This window comes from Microcaecilia unicolor, chromosome 4 (assembly GCF_901765095.1).
Source record: "Microcaecilia unicolor chromosome 4, aMicUni1.1, whole genome shotgun sequence".
Classification (NCBI taxonomy): Eukaryota; Metazoa; Chordata; class Amphibia; order Gymnophiona; family Siphonopidae; genus Microcaecilia; species Microcaecilia unicolor.
Genome location: NC_044034.1, coordinates 211,963,203 through 211,990,303, shown reverse-complemented (window position 1 = coordinate 211,990,303; position 27,101 = coordinate 211,963,203). Strand labels below are relative to the sequence as shown.

General features: G+C 46.2%; 1 protein-coding gene across 2 annotated transcripts in view; it reads right to left on the bottom strand.

Annotated features, from left to right (window-relative positions):
• PKP3 (plakophilin 3) overlaps window positions 1-27,101 on the bottom strand; it is a 180,633-nt gene that overhangs the window by 15,395 nt on the left and 138,137 nt on the right. For both annotated transcript variants that reach the window (XM_030201202.1, XM_030201200.1), the window contains 4 exons: window positions 23,302-23,487; window positions 5,139-5,292; window positions 4,047-4,239; window positions 2,684-2,771 (listed from right to left, as the gene is read on the bottom strand). In XM_030201202.1, the coding sequence (XP_030057062.1) occupies window positions 2,684-2,771; window positions 4,047-4,239; window positions 5,139-5,292; window positions 23,302-23,487 (621 nt within the window). The remainder of the gene's footprint in view (window positions 1-2,683; window positions 2,772-4,046; window positions 4,240-5,138; window positions 5,293-23,301; window positions 23,488-27,101) is intronic.

Here is a 27,101-nt window from a genome sequence, read left to right as displayed (position 1 = left end):
TCCATTCTATGTAAACAATGCAGTAAGACAGAAATTAGCTGAAGTTGCAAGCTGCAGGATTTGGGAGGGAATTGATGCCCAGTCCATTGTACAAAAAGGTATATAAGTCACTGTTTATTGTATTTAGGCAGAGGCTGAGATGATCAACAGTGAGTAAATCTTTACAGCGGTGGTCTCTCTCCCCCTCTCATAACAAATTGCTATTTGTTATTGCCTGATTGCTTTGGTATTATCTAAATTGGTAAGGAATAAAGACTTTCTTCTTGGAAGGAGATAGCCTCTGTCTTCTCGGCCACCCCATATCTTGGGGGTGGCTGGTCCACTATAGTTTAGGGTGGGTGTAAGGAGGCAGAAACCCTATTGCCCCACTTGTCCAAATGGTATATTTCTTATGGTAAGTAGAAAGGTCAGAGGCTAGGTTATCAGAGGGGACCATATAACCACAGACTCCACAAAAAACATTTGGTAGCAGAGGATGGTTTGATTGATGTAAGTGGAGTCAGAGTTTATTATGCTTTACTAATTCCTATAGAACTGAATTTTGAAGTGTGTTTTTGGCAAATTTAAATAGATCTGAGATAGCATTATATCTTTAAATTTGGGAAGAATCTGAGCTGCGATATATATATATATAACTTCTGCCCAGATTATACTGCCAATTTCGGGATCCTAAATTTTTTTTCCTCCAGTTTCTGTTTCAGTGACAGGATTGCAGAAACTGTTCAGTGCTCAAATACTTTTTTGGAATCAGTTGTCAGACTTCTGAAACTGATATTTATCCACTGTTGGAATTTTTAAAAAATTTTTTTTAGGTGTGAAAGATCTTTTGTTTTGGAGGATTGATCTTTTTCCTGTGCCTTGCCAAGACCTCAATGCAGAATTCTTGGTAATATGATATTTAGGTTCATCTGCAGACTCCCTGAATATCGGACTTACGGAAGCTGTGATTGACTCTGTAAGTACCTACAGACTCCACAGGAAATAGACAATCTAGACCTAAAATTTTGAGTGGGCCAATGGGCAAACTGGGTGGGTACATGTCCTCTCCGCAGACCCCCTCCCCCTGCTTCCCCCAACTTGACCTAAAACATTAAAATACCGAAGCTGGCGGGGCTCTCCGAGCCCCACCAGTTGAAAACCTCATTGAACACTGCCAGGACAATCTCCAACGCAGCTCCACAGTTAGTGGCAGCTTTCCTGAGCGACTGGACACCAGCACCCAGAACATGCTCAGTTTTCGCATGTGTGCAAAAACTGAACATGCACCAAGTGCCAGCATCAGGTGGCACAGAAAGTTTCAGGCAACTGTAGGAGGTTTTCAGCTGGCAGGGCTTGGGGATCCCTGCCAGCTGTAGCAAGAGTGCGCCATTTCTGGTTGGGCTTGAATCCACATTGGGTGCGCCTATGCCCATCTGTGGCTATACCACTGCAACACTAGTCTTTTAACTTTCCTTCTCTGAAAATATATTCCTGGAGGCCTAATACTGTAATTTGCTGAAGTTACATTCTGGAAATATATACAATCCAATGGTTCTAATGGTATGTAGAATGTGGCAGTTTTATTTAGACAATATTAAATAACACTGTGCATTAGTCTTTCCCATAAATAACCAACCCAAAAAGAAAGAGAAGGTTACAAGAGGAAACCTCACCCCCTTCCCTAAAGCATATTGGGGATAATTTTATAACTGTGCACCTATAATTAGGCACCCTGAGGGTACCTAGTAGACCTATACTATAAAGAAAGTTGGCACCTATTTTCCTTTACTGAATTCTGTGTATACACATGTATGCATTTCCACATGAGCACTTATGCCAGCCATTGAAATGGTGGAAGTGCATGCCCCTAGTTGCAGGAGATACTTGTGCAAATTATAGCATTCAATAAATTATACGCATAACAGCACACCCCCAGTCATGCTCTGCCCAGATTCCACCAATGTATATGCCAACCTGCAAACTATGCGCTATTGATGATATATGCAGAGTTACAGAATAGTGCATAGGTATGTATCTGGCATTTACACATATGTGCTGCTATTCTAATCATTTATCTGCTAATTGATGTGTAAATCTTAGCACCTACTTTCTACAATTACTCCCATAGGGCCTGGAATTTTAGGGTTGTTGATGTGATACTGCCTGTCTACTCGTAAGCGTGTATACTATAGCTAATGAAAATAAATGTCTCATTCCCAGTGGTGTACCTAGCTTGGTTGCCATCCAGGGCAGAGAACCCCCTCCTCCTCCAGGCACATCACCCCAATCCCTCTTCTAAGCAGTAAGGGTGTGTGTCAAGCAGTCATAGAGTCACAGTCTACACACATGAAGTTGTCTGCTCTGCCGGTCCCCTGCCCTGGAACAGGAAGTTGACGCTAACCCGTTCAGCAGAAGACAGTAGTACAGCAAATTAAAATAAATTAAATTAAAATGTGTGCATTCCCCCTCCTCCACCCCCCCCCCCTCAACTTTGCAAATCCATTAAGACCCTTTTCAATCATTCAGAACCTGTAAAGAAGATACAATAGCATGCAAACAACTGAAACACTCTTTCATACATTCTGCTATTTGTTGTGTAAGATATGTGAGCTAAATCCAAAACAGGTTCTGTTTGGGTTGTCCGTTTCAGATGCAACTACCTCAGTCAATAGGCATAATTTCTAGTATCATACAGCAGACATACCGCTTTGAAGTCCCGATGAAGTTTGCTGTACTGCCACATGTTGGCCAGTAGACTAGAGGCAGCTCTTGAGGACTTCTCATAGTCAGGGCTACAAACAAAGAAAGCAAAATGCAAAAATTAAACAGGTTAGGAAAGAGATTTGCCAGTATCTCATGATGGTGGCAGCTTCTTGTCTGATGCGAGTAACACAGAAACTAATGGCAGATAATGGCCATTAGATGCCCCTGGGATGTCCATTTTCCAAACCTTCCACAATACTGCAGATACTGGAGGAGCAGCCAGTGGACTGTGAATCCAGGAACCCAGGGTTCAAATCCCACTGCAGCTCCTTGTGACCTTGGGCAAGTCATTTAACCCTCCATTGCTTTAGGTACAAACTTACCTCCCTAATAATTAAACACTGCAGTCAGCATTGACATTCAACATGACTGCAGCATTTAAATTTATACCTGGCTACTCAACGATGGGCCTCAGACTCAGACTGAATGTCCGGGTGCAAGGTGGCTGTAAGGAGTTACCCGAATACCACCAATATTCAGCGCCGGTACCCAGATAACTATAGCAGTAAGTTAGGACAGATATCTGGATAGTGCAAGGGCATTCAGTAAAGATTTTAGGGGTATTATTCAGATAATACCAACTGAAAATCAGTGCCTAGGCCTGTTGAGCAGCACTTATCCAGGTAGGAGCCACTCCTATCCAAAAAAGTGCCACTGAATATTGACACCTTAGATCCTGTTGGAACCAAACAAACTTAGCAATGCTTAGATGGCAACTCCAGTAATTGGGAAGCAAAGCCAGTGCCGGGCAGACTTCTACGGTCAGTGCCCTAATCATGGCTAGACAGATCTGGATGGGCTGGAGTGGAGCTTTGATGACAGCTTCAGTAGTTGGAGAACAAGGACAATGCTGGGCAGACTTCTACGGTCTGTGCCCTGAAAATGGCAAGGACAAATCAAGATCAAGTATGTATATGTAGTATTGCATCATACCATGCTATGAGTTTATCTTATTGGGCAAACTGGATGGACTGTACAGATTTTTACCTGATGTCATCTCTATGTTACTATAGATTGTAAACCCTCTAGAGACAGGGAAAAACTAGTGCACCTGAATGTAACTCACCTTGAGCTACTACTGAAAAAAGTAATGAGCTAAATCCAATAGTCTGTGGTTTGCACTGCTCAGCCTTCCTTTCACACTGTACTTGTTCTCTAGCTTCCTGGACTCCGTCCAGGATTACTTTTGCCCCTACCCACCTCTGTGGATCACACTCTGATCTCTCACCTGTCCTGAGCCTGAGAAGAGGTGGACACTCCACACTGACGTCTCATCTGGTGCAGAGCAAATATGATTTTCTCACCTGTCCCTTTTGTTCTTGATGTAGACAAGTTTCTTCAACCCATCGAAGTAGACAATGTCTCGGGCTGCAATTGGGCTCTCTACTGCCAGATTATTCAGCACTGCGATGATGTTGACCAGCACTTCAGTGGATGGCGATTTGTCAGAGTTACTGCTTGGGAGCTTCTCTACCAGGTGACTCACCACTTTGGTTGCTGCAAATCACAGATGGAAAAACAGTAGGTGAGCCTCAGCATTGGATCCCAAAAATCACACTTGTTTCCTGGATTCCCCATGTGGTCACTTTACAATATAGGCAGCAGGTAATTAATATCAGGGTTGATATTAAAGTGATTTAATCAGCCAGAAAAAGCTCCTGGCCAGTTAAATCATCTGTTCGGGGCTAACTGCTAATTTTCAGCGGCACTTAACTAGCCAATGCTGCTGAAATAACTGGTTAGCGCTGAACTGAAAACTGGCTATTTTGGGAGCATTCTGGGGGCGGAGTTGGCACCTGGCTGATTAAGTGTCAATATTCAGCACTTAACTGGCCAGGGTCACCGCATAAATAGGACCACATAAAAGTCAGTCCTATCTCTATGTGGTAACCCATAGCCGGTGAAATGCTCAATATTGCACTTAGCCGATAATGCGTTACCTGGCTCTGGAAACCCAGGAATTCAATACATTGAATTTCCAGGTTTAACGTCGGCGGCAGTCAGAAAAACACTGATCACTGCAGGCTGAATATTGAGCCCATCATTTTTAGTTGCCTTTTTAATTTTAGACAAGTGCTGTGAGTCTACCCACAGCTATCTCATTCCATGATTTTGAGGCATATGAGTTTTAAGGTAGAATTGTTGATTCCCTTTCCTCTCTCTGGGACCAGTTCACACCCCAACCCCCTGCATCTGGTTCTCAGATTACCACAGAGTACACAAACCTCAGAAGATGAAGGGATGTAATTTTGATCACCTATCCTGAGTGCCCAAAAAGTCAGTCCTGCCTCTGGCTGTACCGTTGGTTTACTTGTACCCTCCCCTTTCCCTCACCACTCTGTTTGCTGTTGGCCACGGTGACTTATCATTGCCAGTAAAAATCTCCCAACACTCACACATCTCATCCTTGTTCCTGGCATTCCGAGAGAGGTTGCGGATCAGCCCTGTTAATGAGCGCAGCTGTTGGTTGTCAGCTGTGCGGACACGGTCCAACACTGGGTTCAGGATCCTTTCCTGCTCCAGAGCTACTCTACTAAGTACACTGGCCCACTGGTGACAAGAGGGAAAAAGGGTAAATGGGTCAGAGATTTAATGCCAATCTGCAACATATACCACAATGAACAATATACAAAACATTCACTACAATGTATATATATGAATTGGTAGTACTGGTTTTTTCCTCACATAAATGCATGGCAGTGATTCAAAAATGTCTTTATTTGATGGCCTTATTATTTTCTTTGCCTCAATGTTCTAGGTTTTCCCAAACTCTATCCTGCTACAAATCACTGCACAATGTGAACCCTGCCAGCCCTTCAGCAGTAATAAACACAAGGAAGAAAATAATATGGAAGCACCCACATGAAGGAATAATACAACATCAACCCCATCGTCTCTGCAGGAGCTGATTTAACTCAAGCCAATTTCACATTTCTCCAGTGGGAGATGACATGTGAGAAAAGATATAAAGTTCAAGAGGAGGAAGTGGGGAGAATAACACAGGACTTCAGAAAATGTGAATATAGCCAAGAAATTGCTCAAAGGTGTGGAAACAGCTTTAAAGAATTAATAAAAATAAGTAAACATTATTATTTCAAAGTAATAATTATTGCAAGAGTGTATTCTTAACCTTAACATGTTTGATTTGGACATAAATGGGATAATATTCAAAAGATGTGGACTACATTCTTTTAAAACATTGGCAGTGGCATTTTAATATATTCCTCCCAATATTTAGCGCTATTTAATGAGCCAGGAATGGCTTCTACTGGTTAAATAGCGCTTAACCAGCTATCTGTGAATATTCAGTGGGAAATAGAGGATAATTGGTTACATAGCATGATATAACTAGCTATCTGCTAATTTCAATGCATCGCTGGCTAAGTTTGGTGGCCAAATAGGGCCGCCGAAATAGCAGGCCTATCTTTGACTGGTTTAAAATTAACTGGCCAGTGCTGAATATTGGCTTAGCCGGTTAAGTTTAAACTGGCCAAAAATAAACCGGACATTCAATGCTGGTCACTGGAAATGACCCGGCACTGAATTTCCGGTCTCACTGCCACCACGGGTGTTAGCGGGCTGCCTCCCATGGTCTGAATAGTGACCCCTTCTGTATAAATTAGTGCTCTTATCCAGATAGTGAGAGGTGCTGAATATATGTGGAGAGCAGTTATTTATTTATTTATCTATTTGTTTATTATATTTGTATCCCGCACTTTCCCACTAAAAGCAGGCTCAATGCAGCTGACAGTCTTTTATTGGCCTAAAATACTTGTACAGACAGCAGCTGAATATCATTGCCTATGTGGAGAGTTCGGCAATTTCCAGAATTTTCAGTGGCAGTACACAGATATATAGGTACATAGGAAACTTATCTGCATATGGGGTAATTCTATTACAGTGGCACTTATATACAGGCCCTTAGAGGGGACCTGACAGATATATATTCAGCTGCTTTCCTTTACAGAATACTGGCATAACTGGGTATATACTCATGTAAGTGTTTAGGCGTGAGCACTTATTCCAGCCGTAGCTCTGGCATAAGCATTTGCCTACGCAGGGCTGCCAAGAGACACTGCTAGGCATGGGGCAGGACTGCCGACTGCCCCTCCCCACCTGGGCTGCCACGCCGCACTCCCCCACACACTCAGGCCACCATCCACATTCAGGCCACTTGCCCGCCCCCTACCTTCAAGTGTCTGACTGCTCCTCCCTCATTCTGTCGTCTCCTGCTCCTGTGTGCCGGGACCCAGATGATTACATTAACACAATTACCAGGGTCACACAGGTTATCGCGTTAATACAATCATCTGGGTCCTAGATCACAGGAACAGGAGAGAGACAGACCCGGAATCAGGCAGGCAGGAAGAAGCTTGCCAGCACTGGGCCTCCCCTTGGAGACCGGGCTGGGGGAATTTCCCCTCGCCCCACCTTCTCGGCGGCCCTGTGCCTATGTTCCACTGATACATGCATCAGTTATAGTATTCTCTAAGTTGTGCATGAAAATGTGTATACCCACTTATGATCCAACCAGAATATACCCATGTACACGTCCACCTGTAAAATATGCGCTATCACAGATATGTTCATATTTCCAGAATAGCGTGAAGGCATATGTGAGCATATATGCTGGTACTCTAAACATTTATTGCTAACACCTGCTTTATAGAATTACTAGCCTTTGAGCCAGTAAAAACGGGCTATTATAGGAAGGGGGGGTTGAAAGGCCCGCCCCCACCGCCGAGTTTGCCGCTGCCCCTCCCCCTCCGAGTTCGCGCCCCCCCACCGAGCCGTCACCACCCACCTTCCACCCGGCCAGGCCCTCGCTCCGCTATTGAAACAGCGAGGGTCCGGGAATGCAGCACTGAGCTCTGCTGAGCTGCCGACGTCGGCCTTCGTTCTTCTTCTCTGCCTGCCCCGCCCTCGTGTGACGTAACGTCGTCGAGGGCGGGACAGAGGCAGAGAAGAAGAAGGAAGGGCGATGTCGGCAGCTCAGCAGAGCTCAGTGCTGCGTTCCCGGACCCTCGCTGTTTCAATAGTGGAGCGAGGGCCCGACCGGGTAGAAGGTGGGTGGCGGCGGCGACTCGGGTGGGGGGAGCGTTAGACGGCGGTGTCCCTCCCTCAGCAATGCGCAGTACAGACCCTCTGTGTTCCGCCCCCCGTCATCACGTATTGACGTGGGGGCGGGGCAGAGAAGGTCTCTACTGCGCATTTGCGAGTGAGTACGGTCACTCGTCGTTTATATGTTTGATCCTACAATGGCTGTTGCTATATGGCTAATTATGTGCTTTTCTATATCTAGCCCAAAGGTTTCACAATCATTTTGCTCTCCACCATTTCACCCTCACTGGCTAACTTGAAATGAAACTCCCTTGATATGCCAGAGAGAAAGATTATGCCAGCACATTTCTTCATCCACAGTTGGCTTCTCTTCTGTCCTCAAGGATGGACAATGACTTCTTGCCAGTGTCTCTCCTTAGGCTCTCATCTACTGAGAAACCTTTCAGCGACATTCAGAATTTGCTCCAAACTTTTGGTTCAATCATATCTTACATCAGTGAAGTCCACAAATTGATGAGTAGGTCAAATGTTTTCCTTCTGTTCATTTAGTCTAAGCCCTGCAGTTTCTAAGCATAAGGTGTACAGGGTAGGAAGAGGCTGAGGATGTTAGCATTCAGCTGGAAATAAAGAGAGGGAAGGCACACTCTGTTGACATTCAGAAGAAAGGCTGTACTCCTTTCTTCTGAATGTCAACAGAGGGCATACAGCACTTTTCTACTTGTTGGCTGCTGTGATGTTTGCATAGCTGTGTTTGCAGAGAACATAAGAATTCCTATATCTATAGCTTAAAGGTTTGTGTATCCTGAACCTGAATTCTGGACCAATCCACAAATATTGGTCAGGTCAATGAAAAACTAAATCCTGATAGGTGACATTCTCTTGCATTTATTTATGTCTGTCTACTAGTTTTTCTTTCATTACCCAAAATAAAATCCAGGTAAATGTGATTTATGAAGGTTTAGCATTTTAACTTGGTAACAATTCTCTTTCTATAATAGTTCAGTTCTATTTCATATTTGTTAAAATGCTTCTTTCTTTGTTACAGTTCACTCTCATTGGATTCTGAATTTCAGCCTGCCCCCAGACCCATTCACTGCCATATTGATTGTTGATGAGAACAGTCTAAAACTAAGCCACAATGAATTTTCATTAATAGCTTTTCGATATATTGTCTCCTCAAGTTCTCCTATACTACATATCAACAGCACTGTTTGAGATTCACTTCTTGTTTATTATTAATAGTCTTTATTGCACACTGACTTTTATGAAGTTTAAGAGTTATGTTTTTTAACTATTGTTTAATTTTATTTGCTTACCTTTTTATGATTTTATACCATGGGTGATATATATTCTCTTATACTTTTAGTTTTATATACTACATCCTGGTTTCACTGTGTAAGTTTATAAAGCTGACTGACAAGGTATGTTTGAATATATTTATTTGATAGTATTTATCCCCAATTTCATATATATTTGTTTATGTATTTATATTTGTATTACATTTTTATTGTTTGTAATATTAATTACTTCTAATTGCTTGTGTTATTAATGTTATCTGTTAAGGACCCCCAATGAAGGCTGAATTGCCTGTGTTGGGTCTGGATGTTAGTATTTTTGGACAATAGGGGCCGATATTCAGACCATGGGACTTAGACCGACTAACTCACGCGGTCGGCACTAAACCCAGATATTCAAAGCCAGGCCATTTTCGGTGGATGGCATTATCTGGTTTATATTTGACCAGTTTAAACATAACCGGTTAACTCAATATCAAGACTTAGCCAGTTATATTTACACCAGCCAAAGATATACCAAGTTTTCACATGACCAAATATGGCTGTGAAACCCGGTTTAAAAATCGGCGGATAGCCAGTTATATCGGACTGATATAACCAACTATCTGTTAGCCACTAACTGGGGATATTCAGCAGGGGATAACTGGTTATCCCCCGCTGAATATTGGCAGAAGCCAGTTAAATGCTATTTAACCGGTCAGCAGCCATTATGACCGGTTAAATAGCGCTGAATATTGGGGGGTAAAACATTTCACTTGATCCAGTGGATTTTGTGGTTTGCTGTCTTCTACTCTTGTATGTTGTCTACATATTAAGAGAAAAGGTTTAATGATGATCCTCTGGCTATAGGGTACAGATACTGACTTCTCTCTACAACATTTTAATCAACTGATAAGCTTTCCAGTTCAATACAAGCTTTCTTTGCTCCCATTAGCCTCAGGTAGCATGTGTACACCAGTGGCATAGGCATTAGTGGGCCAGAAGGGAGGACTACCCAAAATTGGTGCAGGGATCCTCAAGCCCCACTTCACAGACAAAAGTCTTACAAGCTGGGCAGCCAGCAGAAACATTCCTGAGCTGCCACCACTGCCCCCCCCCCCCCCCCCCCCCCGGTGCATGTGAAAAGTGAGCATGTGCTGGGGAGTCGTGGCAGCTCAGGAGCCCCTCTGCCGGCTGTCACTTGGAAGACTTCTGGCCAGGAGGAGGTCTTCAGCTGGAACGGCATACAGATCCCTGCCAGCTCAGGTGTTTATATTCTGAGTTTGGGGAGGTTCTGTGTGTTGGGGGGGGGGGGGGGCACAAGGAGGGGGTGGAGAACAGGGGGAAGGCAGGGGTGAAGAGAAAATTTCATGCCCACCCACTTTGGACTCAGGTCCACCCAAAATTAGCAGTCTGGCTATGCCCCTACACCATCCCAGTCCCAGCTAGTTATCTGGGTAGTGGCACCTACTTTATGGAGAACTAGTGCTCACCAGACCCAGGCAGTGATATTCATCAGCATTATCTATACAATACCACTGAATATCATGTCTGACTGCCATAGCACTATCCAAGTGATGCCAGGGCAATCTGGGGATGGAGCTAAGATGGAGTTGGAAGTTATCTGGGTACCACCAATACCCAGTACCAATATCTGGATAACTACCCAAGCAGGTTAGTTCAGACAAATTGCTGTATTTACTTACCTGTATTGCTCTCTGGGTACTGGTTCTGAATACTGGTGGTACTCATAAAATCTGGCACCTACCGAATACTTGGATGTTGAGCGCCAGAGGCCACCTGCTGTGTCCACTGTGGGTTAAATATTAACCCACTTGTTTATTTCATGGCAGTTACATCACATTTATATCCTTTCATCAGACAAGTATTTAGGAAGCAATTTTCAAGATTGCTTGCACAGTACCCTGCAAGCTTACAAGCATAGGCAGTCGGTGGCCCAACTGTTTGGGGAGGCTAAAGGGGGCGGAGTTAGGGGGTGGAGCCAGGCGCGGAGCTTATATACATAATTGTCTGATAACACAGAGAAAAAATAAATAAATAAAAATAAAATAATCACAATTTAGATATTAGATACAGTATGTATCATATGTCAAAGAATAAAGTGGTTGCTCAAAGCATATTCTAAGCACAATCGCTCAACTGCAAAACACTATGCACAGCTTTGTGCAAAAACACACTCAGAACCTTACTGTACCATAAATATTACACTGGGCAGAACCTAATAAACCAATATACCACCCATACGGAAAATGCAGACCATCAACAATATGAAACAAGGGATCATATCATCACAATTCTTATGTAGAGCCAGAAAACACCCTAATTCATGTTTAATGTGTGATAAAATGCCATAAATAAGTAAATAAATATAAACTTTTAATGTTGAGCACCTGATTCTCAAAGTGGACATATTCCAAACACTATAATGAAAATAAAATGATCTTTCTACCTTTTTGTCTGGTGAGTTTTTCTGATCATGCTGGCCCAGTATGATTCTGCTGCTATCTGTCCTCAGTGCAGGTCAGGAAGTCATCCTCCTTAAATATCTCCCTGGCAACCCAGGATACCTCCAGCCAACCCCCCTCCCCCGCTCTCCCAGCAGTAAGGTAAACAAACCATAAACCAATTTCTACAATGACAAGGCTAGAGGGCTTTCACTGCAGCTCCTGCTGTGAGGATGGAGGTAAATCAACAATTTAAACCCCTCAGAGCACAGCAGGGGAGGCTTAGCCTGTCCAAGCCTCTTAGGCGCCTATGCTTACAAGCTAATTTTTCAAAGGAAACCTTCCTAAAGTGTTTCAGTCCATTTGCATACCTGGACACTCTGCGGCAGGTTCAAGGTGTTATGTGTTCTGGGGACAGGAAAGTACCTGAATTTTTGTCTCTTGAACTAGCACTGAAAAAGTCAGATATCCTCATTGCATAGTTCCTGGCCACACTGCAGTGTCTAAGCAGTCTTCTGGCCTAACCTGTATGCTTTCTGTTATGCAAAACACAGATGATACCCTTTTATTTTCTTGAGGGCATTGTTTCCTGGCAGTAAAGGTTGAATGCCAGGTTTAAGGTTAAGAAATTGTACTGGCATGATGTCAAATGCTAAATCTTACAGAATCTTTTCTTTCCTGTATTAGTAATAAGCCAAGGAGATTAAAACTGGAATTGAATATGTGGCTTTTGAACACTGGCAGTCTAATAATGTGGGTATTGTGACATGACACAGCAGGTGTCCAGGCCACCAAAGCTAATTTCTCACAAAATATGAAAGATTATTGCAGACTTGAGAAAAGAAATTGCATGATGTGATACCCGCTAGTGAGCTTTTTCATGAGTAGCCCCCACACTCTGGAACTTACTTCCAGAGGGGCTATGCCTAACTCAAGGCTACCTCTACTTCAGGAAGCAGGTGAAAACCCAGTTCTTTTTCCAAGCCTTAAATACAGCCATTCTCTCTGCCCTTGGGCTAGCTTATGGCTCATTTGACCAGTTCCTCGTATCATAGTCATCTGTATATATTATTTGCCTTCAGTTTAGCCATCCATCTATTGATCCCAAATGATTTTGTACTACTCATCTTGTAACCTCTATATATTTTAAATTCACTTCCCTCTCAGTCACCAATTAAGATATTTCATTGTATTGTACGAACAGCATTAGCATCATATCTCTGTTATTTCAATGTTCTAATGTTAGATTCTACACTTACTCTAATTCCCCAAATCCAAGCAACCTTCAAGAGCTGCTTCTACTACTTGTGAGAGTTACGCTGCCTCTCTCCTTACATCGAGAAGGTAAATCTTATCCCAGTTGTGCATGCCATGATAATATCAAGACTGGATTACTGCAATGCACTATACAATGGTCTGACTACAAAGGGCCTGCACCAGCTCCAGTTGATTCAGAATGCAGCAGCAAGACTCATAGAAGGTTGCAAGCGATGTGACCACATCACACCATTTTTGCAAAACCTTCATTGGATACCAGTACAATACAGGGCTAAATTTAAAACTCTATCCGCCTTATTTTCGAAACAGAAAGACGCCCATATTTCGACCCAAATCGGGAGATGGGCGTCTTTCTCCCGTGGGCGCCCAAATCGGTATAATAGAAAGCCGATATTGGGTGTCTTCAACTGCAATCTGTCGTGGAAACGGCCAAAGTTGACGGGGGCGTGTCGGAAGCATGGTGAAGGTGGGACTGGGGCGTGTTTACCGGCCGAGGAGAGATGGCCATCCTCGGCCGATAATCGAAAAAAGAAAGGTGTTTTTAGCGCAAATTTGGGTCACTTTTTTGGACCCTTTTTTTTCACGAACAAGTCCCCCAAAAGTGCCCTAAATGACCAGATGATCACTGGAGGGAATCGGGGATGACCACCCCTGACTCCCCCAGTGGTCACTAACCCCCTCCCACCCAAAAAAAAACAACTTTAAAAACTTTTTTTTTTCCAGCCTGTATGCCAGCCTCAAATGTCATACCTAGCTCCATCACAGCAGTATGCAGGTCCCTGGAGCAGTTGTTAGTGGGTGCAGTGGACTTCAGCCAGTTGGACCCAGGCCCATCCCCCCCCTACCTGTTACACTTGTGGTGGTAAATGGGAGCCCTCCAAACCACCCCAAAACCCACTGTACTCACATCTAGGTGCCCAACCTTCAGCCATAAGTGCTATGGTAATGGTGTAGATTTGTGGGGAGTGGGTTTTGGGGGGGGGATTTGGGGGGCTCAACACCCAAGGGAAGGGAGCTATGGACTTCAGAGGTAGTTAATTTTTTATTTTTAATTGTTACAAATGCCCCCTAGGGTGCCCGGTCGGTGTCCTGGCATGTGAGGGGGACCAGTGCACTACAAATCCTGGCCCCTCCCACGACCCAATGCCTTGGATTTGTTCGGTTTTGAGCTGGGCGCCTTCAGTTTCCATTATCGCTGAAAACGAAACTGCCCAGCTCAAATCCGCACAAATCCGATGCATTTGGCTGGCATAAACCGTATTATCGGAAAAAAGATGGATGCCCATTTTTTTTCCAAAATACGGTTTGTCCCGCCTCTTCACGTACCCGTTCTCAGAGATAGACACCCATGGAGATGGGCGTTTGCGTTCGATTATGCCCCTCCACGTCTGATCTTCAAGGCCCTCAAAGGAAATGGCCCTGAGTACCTGAAGAATAGGCTGATCCTCTACACACCAGCAAGGACACTAAGGTCCTCTCAAGAAGTATCACTAACCACACCCTCTCCAAAAGATGTTACACAATGTGATTCCTGCAAGCGAGTCTTCTCTGGAGTAGCCCCCACATTCTGGAATGCACTGCCTGAAAGGCTCTGCTTAACAAAAGACTATCTCTACTTAGGAAGCAGGTGAAAGCTTGACTCTTCAACTAGGCCTTTAATGGAAGAAGTAACTAACTTGTTAGTCTCACTCACACACACAAGGAGTGACATGGGCTGCACATACTGCAGCAGAACATGTTTATCCACTCATAACCTAGCTGAGATAATATTTAGCCATCTCTCTGACCTCATGTGCAACTTTCTTTAAATTAGTCACCTTATTTTCTAACTTTTCTTACTCTCTTACCTATCTATATGTTACATCTTTGCTTTACCCTTCACTATCAATTAAAAGGTAAAATTATGTATCATACCTGATAATTTTCTTTCCCTTAATCATAGCCGATCAATCCATAGACTGGTGGGTTGTGTCCATCTACCAGCAGATGGAGATAGAGAGCAATCTTTTGCCTCCCTATATGTGGTCATGTGCTACCGGAAATTCCTCAGTATGTCGATATCAAAGATCCATCCGCAGGACTCAGCACTTAGAGAATTACACCCACAAAGGGACACTCTGCCCAGCTCACCACCGCCGAAGCGGGGGAGAGGAAATATTCCAGCGCACCACCGCCGGGGCGGTGGGCGGGAAACTACACCTGCCGACGCGGGGGGAACTGGCTTATCCTGCTACCACAACCGCGGGAGGAGCTGGCTTACCCTAACACCGCCGAAGTGGGAGGGATACAAAGCTACCCTACAGCCACACAAAGCGGGAGGGAGCGCCGGCATAATTTGGTTATCAATCCAGCCACCGCCGAAACGGGGGGAGAGGAAGCAGCAGCTCACTGTAACACAAAATCGTCTCAACTCGAAGAGACTTCAAATGGAAGAACTTGAACACGAAGTCCTCGTGAACAGGAAATGAAGACTGAAATTGAACCTGAAATATAACCAGAACACAAACAATACAGATATCTGGGAGGGGCTATGGATTGATCGGCTATGATTAAGGGAAAGAAAATTATCAGGTATGATACATAATTTTACCTTCCCTATCATCAAGCCGATCAATCCATAGACTGGTGGGATGTACTGAAGCAGTACTCACCCAGGGCGAGACATGGAAATCCCTGAACGCAAAACTGAAGCCCCAAACTGGGCCTCGGCCCGAGCAGCCACATCCAAGCGGTAATGTCGTGAGAAGGTATGAGCCGACGACCAAGTAGCTGCTCTGCAAATCTCTTCCAAGGATACAGACCTGGACTCCGCCAACGAGGCTGCTTGTGCTCTAGTAGAGTGTGCCTTCAGCTGAATAGGCGGAATCTTCCCTGCCGCCACATAAGCTGCCGCGATCGTCTCCTTGACCCAACGTGCCACCGTAGGCTTAGATGCCTGCAGACCCTTACGAGGGCCTGCGAACAGCACGAACAGATGATCCGACTTCCGGAAATCATTGGTCACTTCCAAGTATCTGATGATGACCCGTCTAACATCCAGGTATTTGAGCGCACGGTACTCCTCTGAGTAGTCCTCCCTACGAAAGGAGGGCAGGTAAAGCTGCTGATTCACATGGAATCGAGAAACAATCTTGGGCAGGAAGGAAGGCACTGGGCGAATCGATACTCCTGCCTCAGTGAATCGCAGGAACGGTTCTCTACACGAGAGCGCCTGGAGCTCGGAAACTCTTCTGGCTGATGTGATAGCCACCAGGAAGACTGCTTTCAACGTCAGGTCCTTCAGCGATGCCCTTGGCAAGGGCTCGAAGGGCAGCTTCTGCAAGGTCCGTAGCACCAGATTGAGATTCCACGTAGGCACTATCGAGTGCAGAGGGGGGTGCAGGTGATTAACTCCTTTGAGAAAGCGTACCACATCCGGCTGTGAAGCCAGGGAAGCCCCCTTCAGACGACCCCTGAAGCAAGCTAGAGCCGCCACCTGGACTTTCAGTGAACTGAGCGACAGGCCTTTCTCCAGCCCCTCTTGCAGGAACGCCAACACTGAAGATATTGGAGCAGTGAAGGGCGATACAGAGCCTGCCTCGCACCACGATGCAAAGGTACACCAAACCCTGGCGTAAGTGGTGGAAGTAGAGCGCTTCCTCTCTCTCAGCATAGTGGCTATGACCTTGTCTGAGAAGCCCTCCTTCCTCAGCCGCTTCCGCTCAAGAGCCAGGCCGTAAGACCAAAGGGAGAGGGATCCTCCATCACCACGGGACCCTGATGTAAGAGGCCCCGCTCCGCTGGCAGCCGCAGAGGGCCGTCCACTGAGAGTCTGACTAAGTCCACATACCAGGGATGTCTGGGCCAATCCGGACCCACCAGGATCACCCGGCCTAGCACCCTGCCCATCATGGGCCAGGGCGGGAACACGTAGAGAAGCTCCTGTGCCGGCCACTGCTGGAGAAGAGCATCGACTCCCAGAGATCGAGGGTCCCGTCCTCTGCTGAAAAAGCGCAGCACTTGGCAATTGGCCGAGGACGCCATCATATCCAGGCTCGGCCGGCCCCAGCGTTTCGTGATGTCCAAGAACGCCTGAGCAGACAGTTGCCACTCTCCGGGATCCAAGGTATGGCGACTGAGAAAGTCCGCCTTGACATTCATGACTCCCGCAATGTGGGCCGCCGACAGCTGTTCCAGATTCGCTTCCGCCCACAGGCATAGCTTCATGGCCTCCTTGGCTAGAGGGGCGCTCCTGGTGCCTCCCTGGCGATTGACATAGGCCACAGCCATGGCATTGTCTGACAGGACCTGTACAGGACTCAGCACCAGTACCGGGAGAAACTCTAGAAGCGCCAACCGAATGGCTCGGAGCTCCAGGAGGTTGATGGACCATTTCGTCTCTGCAGGAGACCAGAGCCCCTACGCTGTCTGTCCCAGGCAGTGGGCTCCCCAGCCCATCAAGCAGGCGTCCGTCATGACGACAACCCACTCCAGGGTCGTAAGAGGCATTCCTGCAGACAGCTTGTCTGGCCTCAGCCACCAGCTCAGCGTCTTTCGCACCGCTGGATCCAAAGGAAGGCGTACGGCATAATCCTCAGAGACTGGAGTCCACCGCCGCAGAAGAGAGTGCTGTAGTGGTCTCATATGAGCCCTGGCCCAGGGCACTACCTCCATCGTGGCCGTCATGGAGCCCAACAGCTGCACATAGTCCCAAGCTCGGAGAGTAGAGGAGGCTAGGAACTGGCCCACCTGGGTCTGAAGCTTGACGCTCCGGTTGTCCAGCAGGAACACTCTGCCCACTTGGGTGTCGAATTGAACTCCCAGATACTCCAGGGACTGAGTCGGGCACAGCTGGCTTTTCTCCCAGTTGATGATCCATCCCAGGGAGCTCAGAAGAGCAATGACCCTGTCTGTAGCACTCCCGTACTCCGCATAGGAAGGGGCTCGGATCAGCCAGTCGTCCAGATAGGGATGGACTTGCACTCCCTCCTTGTGGAGGAAGGCCGCGATGACCACCATTACTTTGGAGAAGGTCCGCAGAGCCGTAGCCAACCCGAACGGGAGGGCTCTGAACTGGAAGTGTCGGCCCAGCACTGCAAAGCGCAGAAAGCGCTGATGAGGCGGCCAGATGGGAATATCCTTGATGTCCAGGGAGGCCAGGAATTCTCCCTTTTTCACCGCAGCTATAACCGAGCGGAGGGTCTCCATCCGGAAGTGCCGAACTTTCAAGGCCTGATTGACTCCCTTGAGGTCGAGAATAGGCCGAGCAGACCCTTCTTTCTTTGGTACCACAAAGTAAATGGAGTAGCACCCCTTGCCAAGCTGATCTACTGGCACCGGGACCACCCCGCCCAGGCTGATCAGGTTGCTCAAAGTCTGCTGCATGGCAGCTGTTTTGACCTGAGACTTGCAAGGAGAGTTTACAAACCCGTCTCTTAGGGGTCGGCAGAACTCTAGCTTGTAGCCGTCTCTGATGACTTCCAGAACCCAAGCGTCTGAAGTTACCCTGGTTCACTCGCCCAGAAACGAGGACAACCTTCCTCCTATCTGCACTGGGCCATGGACCAGATCCCCGTCATTGGGTACGCGACCCTGGGGGCGCGCCGGAGGACAAACCTCCGGGACGGCGGTCCCTACGAAAGGAATGCTGCTTGGGGTCGAAGTTCCGCTTAAAGGAAGCGGAGGCAGAGGAGGCCAACTTGCCCGGGCGAAACCGACGGGCTTCCTGGAATCGGCCCTTAGAGGGACCAGGACGGGCACTGCCGTTCCGAGTCCTGACCTCCGGCAACCTCTTGCCCTTGGACGTGCCGAGTTCCCTCACGATCTTGTCCAGCTCGTCCCCAAAGAGCAGCTTGCCATTAAAAGGCAATTTGGTTAGGCGAGATTTAGAGGCATGGTCAGCAGACCAGTGCTTCAGCCAGAGCCACCGCCGCGCAGAGACTGTCTGAGCCATGCCCTTGGCCGAGGCTCTCAAAACATCATACAGCAAGTCTGCCAAGTAGGCCAGACCCGACTCCAGGGTCGGCCATTCCGCCCTCCAGGAAGGGTCCGAGGGGGAAGCCCGCTGCAAAACAGTCAGGCACGCCCTAGCCATGTAGGAGCCGCAAACCGAGGCTTGCAAACTCAGAGCGGCCGCCTCCATTCTCCTGTCTTGGGCGTCCTTCAGGGCAGTGCCACCTTCCACCGGCAGCACCGTTTTCTTAGTCACGGCAGTGATTAAGGAATCTACTGTGGGCCAGACAAAGGCTTCCCGCTCACCCTCAGGAAAGGGGTACAGGCGGGACATAGCCCTGGCTACTTTCAGGCTCGCCTCAGGGGCATCCCATTGCGCTGAAATTAAGGTCTGCATGGCTTCATGCACGTGGAAGGTTCTAGGCGGGCGCTTCGTTCCCAGCATAATGGTTGGAGCCAGTAGAGGCTGAGAGAGAGCCTTCCTCCGGAGTGGCAATCTTCAAAATGCTCATGGCCTGCACAAGCAGGTTGGGCAAATCCTCTGAGCGAAAAAGCCGCGCTGCAGGGGGGTCGTCCACTCCATCCGAGCGGGGATCAGTCTCTTCCATCGATTCCGCTAAGGATCTCTGGGAGAACTCAGACACGCTGCCGTCATCCACATCAGAGGAGACCGAGTCCCCCGAGGGTGGAAGATCCACCCGAGGGCGCTTAAGCATAGAGGCCTCATCACCCCGATAAGAGAGGTGGGCAGGGGCAGTGTTCTGCATAAGAAAGGCCTGATGCAGCAGCAAAATGAACTCAGGGGAGAAACCCCCCAGTCTGTGCATTTCTGCAGCCTGTGCCGCGGCCCTAGAGGCGCCCTCCAATTGCACTCCCAGTAGCGGGGGAGAGGCGTGTTGCGCGTCCAAAATGGCATCCGGCTCGAAACTCCGAGAAGGAGCCACACAGGAAGAAGGGCGTTTTAACTTCGCCGACTTCTTACTGTCGCCCGATTCAAGGGCGACCAAGCTGTTAACGTCTCCCATCTCGAGGGTGGCCCAAGAAGCCGACCGAGCCGCGTGGCCGGTCACGACCGGGAGGGCGGCCAGCGGGGGATGGGTGCCTAAGGCGGGAAAGGCCGCCACGCCAGGGGAAAAAACCAGAGAACTCTCCCGGTTCCGAATGGGCGCCCAAAAAGGGCGACTCTACCTTCGATCCCCCCGCTTCCCCGCTAGGCGCGCAAACGCATTCCGGGGAGCGTCTTTTCGCGCCCTTGCCATCCGCGGCCATAGCCACGTGGAGACCGTTCGGGGAACCCCCTGCCCGCTAGTAAAAGGTAAAAATTACCTGCTTCTTGCTCCGAGCAGCGACGACTTGTTCTAGTGAGCAGCTGCAAATGGACGTCCTTTTTGAACGTTTAAAAAAATTATTTTTTTTTTTTAACGGAGCCAGCGGGAGGGGGGAGAAAAGGATGGACCTGGAACCACCAGATTTGCACTTGCTCACGAAGAGCCCTCAACCCCAGGTACTCAACAAAACCTAAACAATTAGGCTTGGAGACCTAGCCAGAGCTGCTGCTGTGTGACCACACACCTGCTGAGATAGAGAACATACTGGGGAATTTCCGGTAGCACATGACCACATAAATGGAGGCAAAAGATTGCTCTCTATCTCCACCTGCTGGTAGATGGACACAACCCACCAGTCTATGGATTGATCGGCTTGATGATAGGGAATGTTCTATTACTTATTGTGTTGACATTGTAAGTAGTATACTATCCATCTTATTTTTGAAAGAGAAAAACGCCTATAGTGCGACCTAAATCGGGAGATAGACGTTTGTCTTGCAAAGGCGCCCAAATCGGTATAATCGAAAGCCGATTTTGGGCGTTTCCAACTGCACTCCGTCGCGGAAACAAATAAAGTTGACGGGGGCTTGTCGGAGGCGTGGTGGAGGCGGAACTGGGGCGTGGTTATCAGCTGAGGAGAGATGGACGTCTTTAGCTGATAATCGAAAAAAAAAGGCGTTTTTACCGCGATTTTGGGTCACTTTTTTTGGACCCTTTTTTTCACGAACAAGTCCCAAAAAAGTGCTCCAACTGCCCAGATGACCACTGGAGGGAATCGGGGATGACCTCCCCGGACTCCCCCAGTGGTCACTAACCCCCTCCCACCAAAAAAACCCCACTTTAAAAACTTTTTTTCCAGCCTGTATGCCAACCTCAAATGCCGTACCCACCTCCATGACAGCAGAATGTGTTCGATCCTGTCACAGCCTTTCCCTGGGTCAGATGTGGCTCTCGGGTGCAGTACAGGGTCACATCAGCATTGCATTGTGGTGGGTGTAGGGTATTGGGCTCCGTGATTTCATTAGCTTGTGTTACAGTCTCACGATGTTGGTAGTTGGTAGGCTCTTCTCCCATGGTGCTTTTCCCCCTGCCTACTGGGTCAGAGTGTGCCCTGTTGTGTTTCCTGTTGTAGTCCATGCGGTAGTGGCCATTTTTGTAAGCCAGTTTTAGTTCCCTTTCCTGTGTTAGCCACGTTAGACAACTTAGTTCTTCCCTTGAATGTGGCTGAAAGAGGGCATTGTACAGCATTCTGCCAGCTCTGACCTACTGCTCATCTCAGTACCAGGGAGACTCGTTGCCAGTGGGGCACAACCTCTGATCTGCAGTTAACTGTGAGTAAAGGCGGTTATTCCAATAAAAGACATTTTCGGAGAGATTAGTCTTCAGGTGTCAACTGGTGTGCCAATGTTATATAGCAGCAACCAGTCCTAGAGGCCTGCGTGTATGCAGGTCCCTGGAGCACTTTTAGTGGGTACCGCAGTGCACTTCAGCCAGGTGGACCCAGGCCCATCCCCACCCCACCTGTAACACTTGTGCTGGTAAATGGGAGGCCTCCAAAACCCACTGTACCCACATGTAGGTGCCCCCTTCAAGAGCTATGGTAGTGTTGTACATTTGTGGGTAGTGGGTTTTGGGGGAGGGGGGTTGGGAGCTCAGCACCCGTGGTAAGGGAGCTATGCATGTGGGAACTTTTTCTGAAGTCCACCGCACTGACCTAGGGTGCCCAGTTGGTGTCCTGGCATATCAGGGGGGCCAGTGTACTACCAATCCTGGCCCCTCCCACGACCAATTGGCTCAGATTAGGACGTTTTTGAGCTGGGCGTTTTTAGTTTCCATTATCGCTAAAAAAAAACAAACGCCCAGCTCAAAAACGTCCATTTTTTAGAAAATTCGATTCAGCCCACCCCTTCACGGACCCGTTCTCGGAGATAAACGCCCATGGAGATAGGCGTTTCCGTTTGATTATGCCCCTCCACGCCATACTTTGGATTGTTATTTGAATATTTTTACTGCTGTTAATTGCCTATTGCTCATGTTTGATCTATTCTTACTGTACACCACCACCTTGAGTGAATTCCTTCAAAAAGGCAGTAAATAAATCCTAATAAATAAATAAATACCTCTGTGATTTGAATGTTCTGATGCATCCCTATTAGGTGTTTCATTGGTATTATGCTGACATCTTATCATACCTATGTCATATGAATGTTCTTCCATTCTGTCTATTCTGTTATGATTTGTATTCTGCTGATATTTATCATATTTTTGTTATATAATAGTTTTACAGTTCTGTTAAATGTTTATATTTCTGATATTGTTTCATGTTACTCCTGTTACTTGACTTCAATTTGCCACCCCCAAGTTTAGCTCACTGATTGTATTCATGCTTTTATTTGGTCATTTTAATACTGTTTATATTGTTATCAAAATTGTAAGTTTTATATTAAACTGTATCTACTGTGCACTGCCTTGGGTGAATCTCTATATAAAGGTGGTTAATAAATCCCAATAAATTAAAAAAAAAGCAATAGAATTATAATTTTTTCATTCTTATCAGACCCCTGATGCAGTAGGCATGGTTGCCGAAACACAGCCCGTGTCAGGTCCTTTATTAAAGAAGTCTTTGTTATCCCAGCTACGAAGACCCTTGGTGCTTTTTGTTCTGTGTGGTTTAACTACCAGTGACAGTCAGCAAAACACTGATTGTTGCTGGCTGAATATTGGGACCAACAATACTAACTAGGTTTTTTGTTTGCTTGTTTGTTTAATTCACTACCACTCATAATTTTGTGCCTCTTTGTCATGTTTTTATCATTCGGCTGAACTACCAAATCTTCTGCTTATCCCCTCCTTTCACTTCATCGCTGTAATGTAATCTATGATTTAACTCCATCTTTTACTGTGGAATGCTCATTTGGTTTTGACCAGAGATGGGGAGCTTTAGCTCCAGGAAGGTAGTTAAGAAATGTTCTTAGTCCAATAAAATCACTTTCATTTCAGTGCATGCAAGTAGATTATCATTGTAGGCATATGACTTTATACAACAGAATATGCCTTTTCCTTTTTCTGATACTTATGAATTTACTACTACTACTACTACTTATCATTGCTTATGAAATTATTGAAAGCTGACAAATCATCAATGAAAATCAAGATGATCCATTGATAATGCAAAGCTGTACAGTGAATGAACTAATCTGACATAGGTCTCTTTCCTCTTACCCTCCTGTCTCCTGCTGTGATGTTCTGCAAAGCCCCAGCAGCTGCCTCTGTTGTGTGTCTGTTCAGTTCACACCTCTGTAATAGGCGATTGTAGACACCAATAATCTGAGGGTTCCAAAGCCACTCCATACCCTTAGGATCCTTAGAGACTTCAGTGAAGGTCACCATATCCGTACTCATAGCATGCTGTACAAGGGCAGAAAGAGATGATGTCAATTCTGAACGTCCCATGAGTAACTTGGCCTTTATCTGATGGACAAGAGGACTGTTCCTGAATTCCTAGTGAAATCAAGTCCACCATCAAACACATGCACGCTTTATTGTCAAATTACTGGCTGATGCATTGCTAGTTCCCCATGGATGTTGACTCTGTATTTGGCCTTATTGAGAGTTAATAAGGTCTGACTTTCTTAAGTCATTCTTGCATGAAATAACTCATGTGCAAGGTAATCTACCTGAGGATATTCTTGAGACATTAAACAGAGTAGGGTAACAGTAACGAGTTTGAAACATTGAACTAGTTATGATGGAAACCACAATCTATAGACTTCAAGTCTAAACAGGGGGATCACATCTTAAAATATTTTTCAACATCATTCTTTGTGACTAATTCATGAATGTCAGTTGGTAGCTGAAAGAATTTTTGGATGGTTAAGAACATAGGAATATAAAAATTGCCATACTGGGTCAGACCAATGGTCTATCTAGCCCAGTATCCTGCTTTCAACAGTCGCCAATCCAGGTCACAAGTGCCTAGCAGAAACTCAAATAGCAGCAACATTCCATGTAGAATCCCAAAGATAGTAAGATTCAGGAATCCCAAAGAGTAACAAGATTTCATACAGAATCCAAGAGTAGCAGCATTCTATGATACCAATCCCATGGCAAGCAGTAACTTTCTCATATCTATCTCCAAATTAGTCATGGAAAAAAACAAATTTGTTTCCCAATTATTTTAATAAGTCAGTTATAATTTGTGAATAAAGGTTCAGTAATCACTATTAATTTTTAGTACATTAAGAGGTTAATATTCAGCCACAAGATAACCAGTTAAAGACAACCAGATATGTTATCCACTTATCTTTAACTGGATATTCAAAGACTTGCCCAGTTAAGTCTACGGCTTTTAAAATTACTGGCTAAAGCTAATCAAATAAAATAAAATAATCTTATTAACTTTAGGATAGTAATTTGTCTAACCAGTTAACCTTTACCCAGATAGTGCAGAATAACTGTCATCATCCTGTTAAGGTTGCAACCTGCCTTGGCATCCTTCTGATGTTGCCTCTATTTAACTGGTTTGACTGGTATTCTAGTTGTCTGGTCAAATGATAACCAGTTGGTGGCCACAAAATTTTAAAAACAAAGGTTTGTCCAGTTAATTTTTGAAGTTAACTGGGCAAATCTTTTGAATATCAAGATCTAAGAACCTAGAAAAGGATTCAAGGCATGACAGTTATTACCCAACCTTTACATGTGTAAATTGACCATTTAAATCTGTAAACAGTGGACTTCCAGTTGAGCCTCCATGTGAAGCGGACATGAGTAAGATTGCTCCATGCTCCCACCACAGCTCCTCCCCCTGGAACTAGTGCTACAACTGCCTTCATGAACAAGGCAGATAAAAGAAATGCATTCTGCAGTGATTCTTGTATATGTGTAATGCCGTGAGTGCTTAGTCTGGAGTACCAAGGCAAGGTCTCTAAGCCAGGATCTGTGAGAAGAAAGAGCCCTGCAGGAAGTGCATCCCTGGTGGACACACAGCAACAACTGCAGCTAGTTGAGAAAGAAACAGATGACACACTTTCAATTCTGCTGCAGGAACTGAGGGCTGTCAAGCAGGAGATTGCGGACATGATGTTAGAGAAGCTAGATGTGAAGTTAACGGAGATGGCAGAGAAGGTTGAAAAACTCAAGGGGCGCCTACACTTGGAGGAAGTGATTCACGAGAAAGATTCAGAAACAGTGAGCAGGTAGAATTCCTATCTGCAAAAGCAGAAGACCTGGAAAATCGGCAGAGAAGATCTAACCTACGAATCTATGGAGGACCTGAAGGTATGGAAAGGGACCAACCCTTACAAGTTGTGATTGCGTTCTCTGAGCCTCCTGTGCAGCTGTCCTATGGATTAGACAGAGCCTACAGACAACTTTGGGTACACTCTGACCCGAATCTCCCCCCAAGGGCGTTTATAATCAAACTGCTCCAGAATCCAGAAGTAGACTACATATTGAAGACTGCAAGGAAACAAAAGACCATTAAATATGAAAACTGTGAACTCCATATCTACCCAGACTTGAGCGCAGCATCAATGTGGAAAAGCAAAGAGCTTTGGAACTATAAGCAAACACTTTAGCCTGTAGTTTTCCAGAACTGTAAGTGAAAATTTTTTATTATTATTATTCTATAAAGGAAATAGAGGGCTTTTTGAAGTCTTTTGACCTAACTAAGAGACAGCCAGCCCATTTGGGATCAGAAGTCAGGCAAGCGGCCTGTACTGGAGAAATCTCTGAAACATCAAATAAAACAGAAGCAATCAACCATAGCCCTGCATTTTTTGTCTGATCCCTGAGGAAGCTGGGTGAAACGACAGCCACTGTTGGATCTAGACAGTAACTCAACTCTGATAAACTGCTCAGATAAGGTTTTTTTTTTGTGACACAATTTTCCGAACGTTTTGGCACTGAAGTCTATATGCAATGTTTATAAGGATGCTTGTGCCTATGATTTTGTGGGTAAATGTGCAACTCATTCTATAAATGATACTCATAACTGCATATGCAAATTTGGATGTGCACCCATTTGCGTACACAATTTAATTGAATAATGAGCCAGTTAATGTCAGTAATTGGGTTCTAATTGGAAACAATTTACATTTATGAATGCATTTTACTAAGTATTCTTTAAAGATGCGTATGTAAATTTTTTAGCACACAACTGAAAAATGGGTGTAGTCAGGGGTTGGGCGAATCAGGGGTGTTCACAAAAGATGTGCGCACTATTATAGAATCCAGAGGATATGCCTAATTTAGGTGCGGGCAGGGGCAGACTGACCATTCGGGCAACTGGGCAGTACCCAAGGGCTCAGAGGTTCTAGGGGAACTAGAGGCTCTGCCTGGTTGCCCACCGCTGCCAGAGGTTCTACCTTGAAGGTCTCTGGTGGTCTAGTGGCTTCTTCGGGGGCAGCCGGGCAGGAAAGAATCCTACTCTTTCTTGCCTCCTGCTACTGCTGCTAGTGTGCCTGAGGCCTGCACTGGTGTGTTTTAAAAGTGGCTGCCAAGACTTCTGTCAAGACCCGCAAGACTGCCACTGGAAATCTTGGCAGCCATTTTGAAAACACATTGGCGCCGGCCCCAGGCACACTAGCGGCATTGGGCAGGAAAGAGTGGAATTTTTTCTTGCCTGGCTGCCCCTGAAGAAGCCTCTAGACCACCAGAAACCTTCTAGGTAGGACCCGCTTGCAGGGGTCTGTAATGTGTGGGAGAGGGGTGGCAACTACAGTGATGCAGGGGGCTGTGATGTGCATGAGGGGGATGGCGATGCAGCTGTGGGGTAGCGAGCAGTGGCTGGGGGTCCCCAACCATCCTTACTGCCCGGGGGCCCTGACCACTATCAGTTTGCCCCTGGGCACGGGGATTTATATCAGGGTTCAGCTGGTGTAAATCTTCGCTCCCAAAAATGGGCACAGATCCCGGCACTAAACGCTATTCTATAAATGGTGTCTAACTTGGAGCACTGTTTATAGAACAGAGATCAGCACTCATTTATTTTGGTGCCTAAATCTGGGTGCCATTTATTGAAA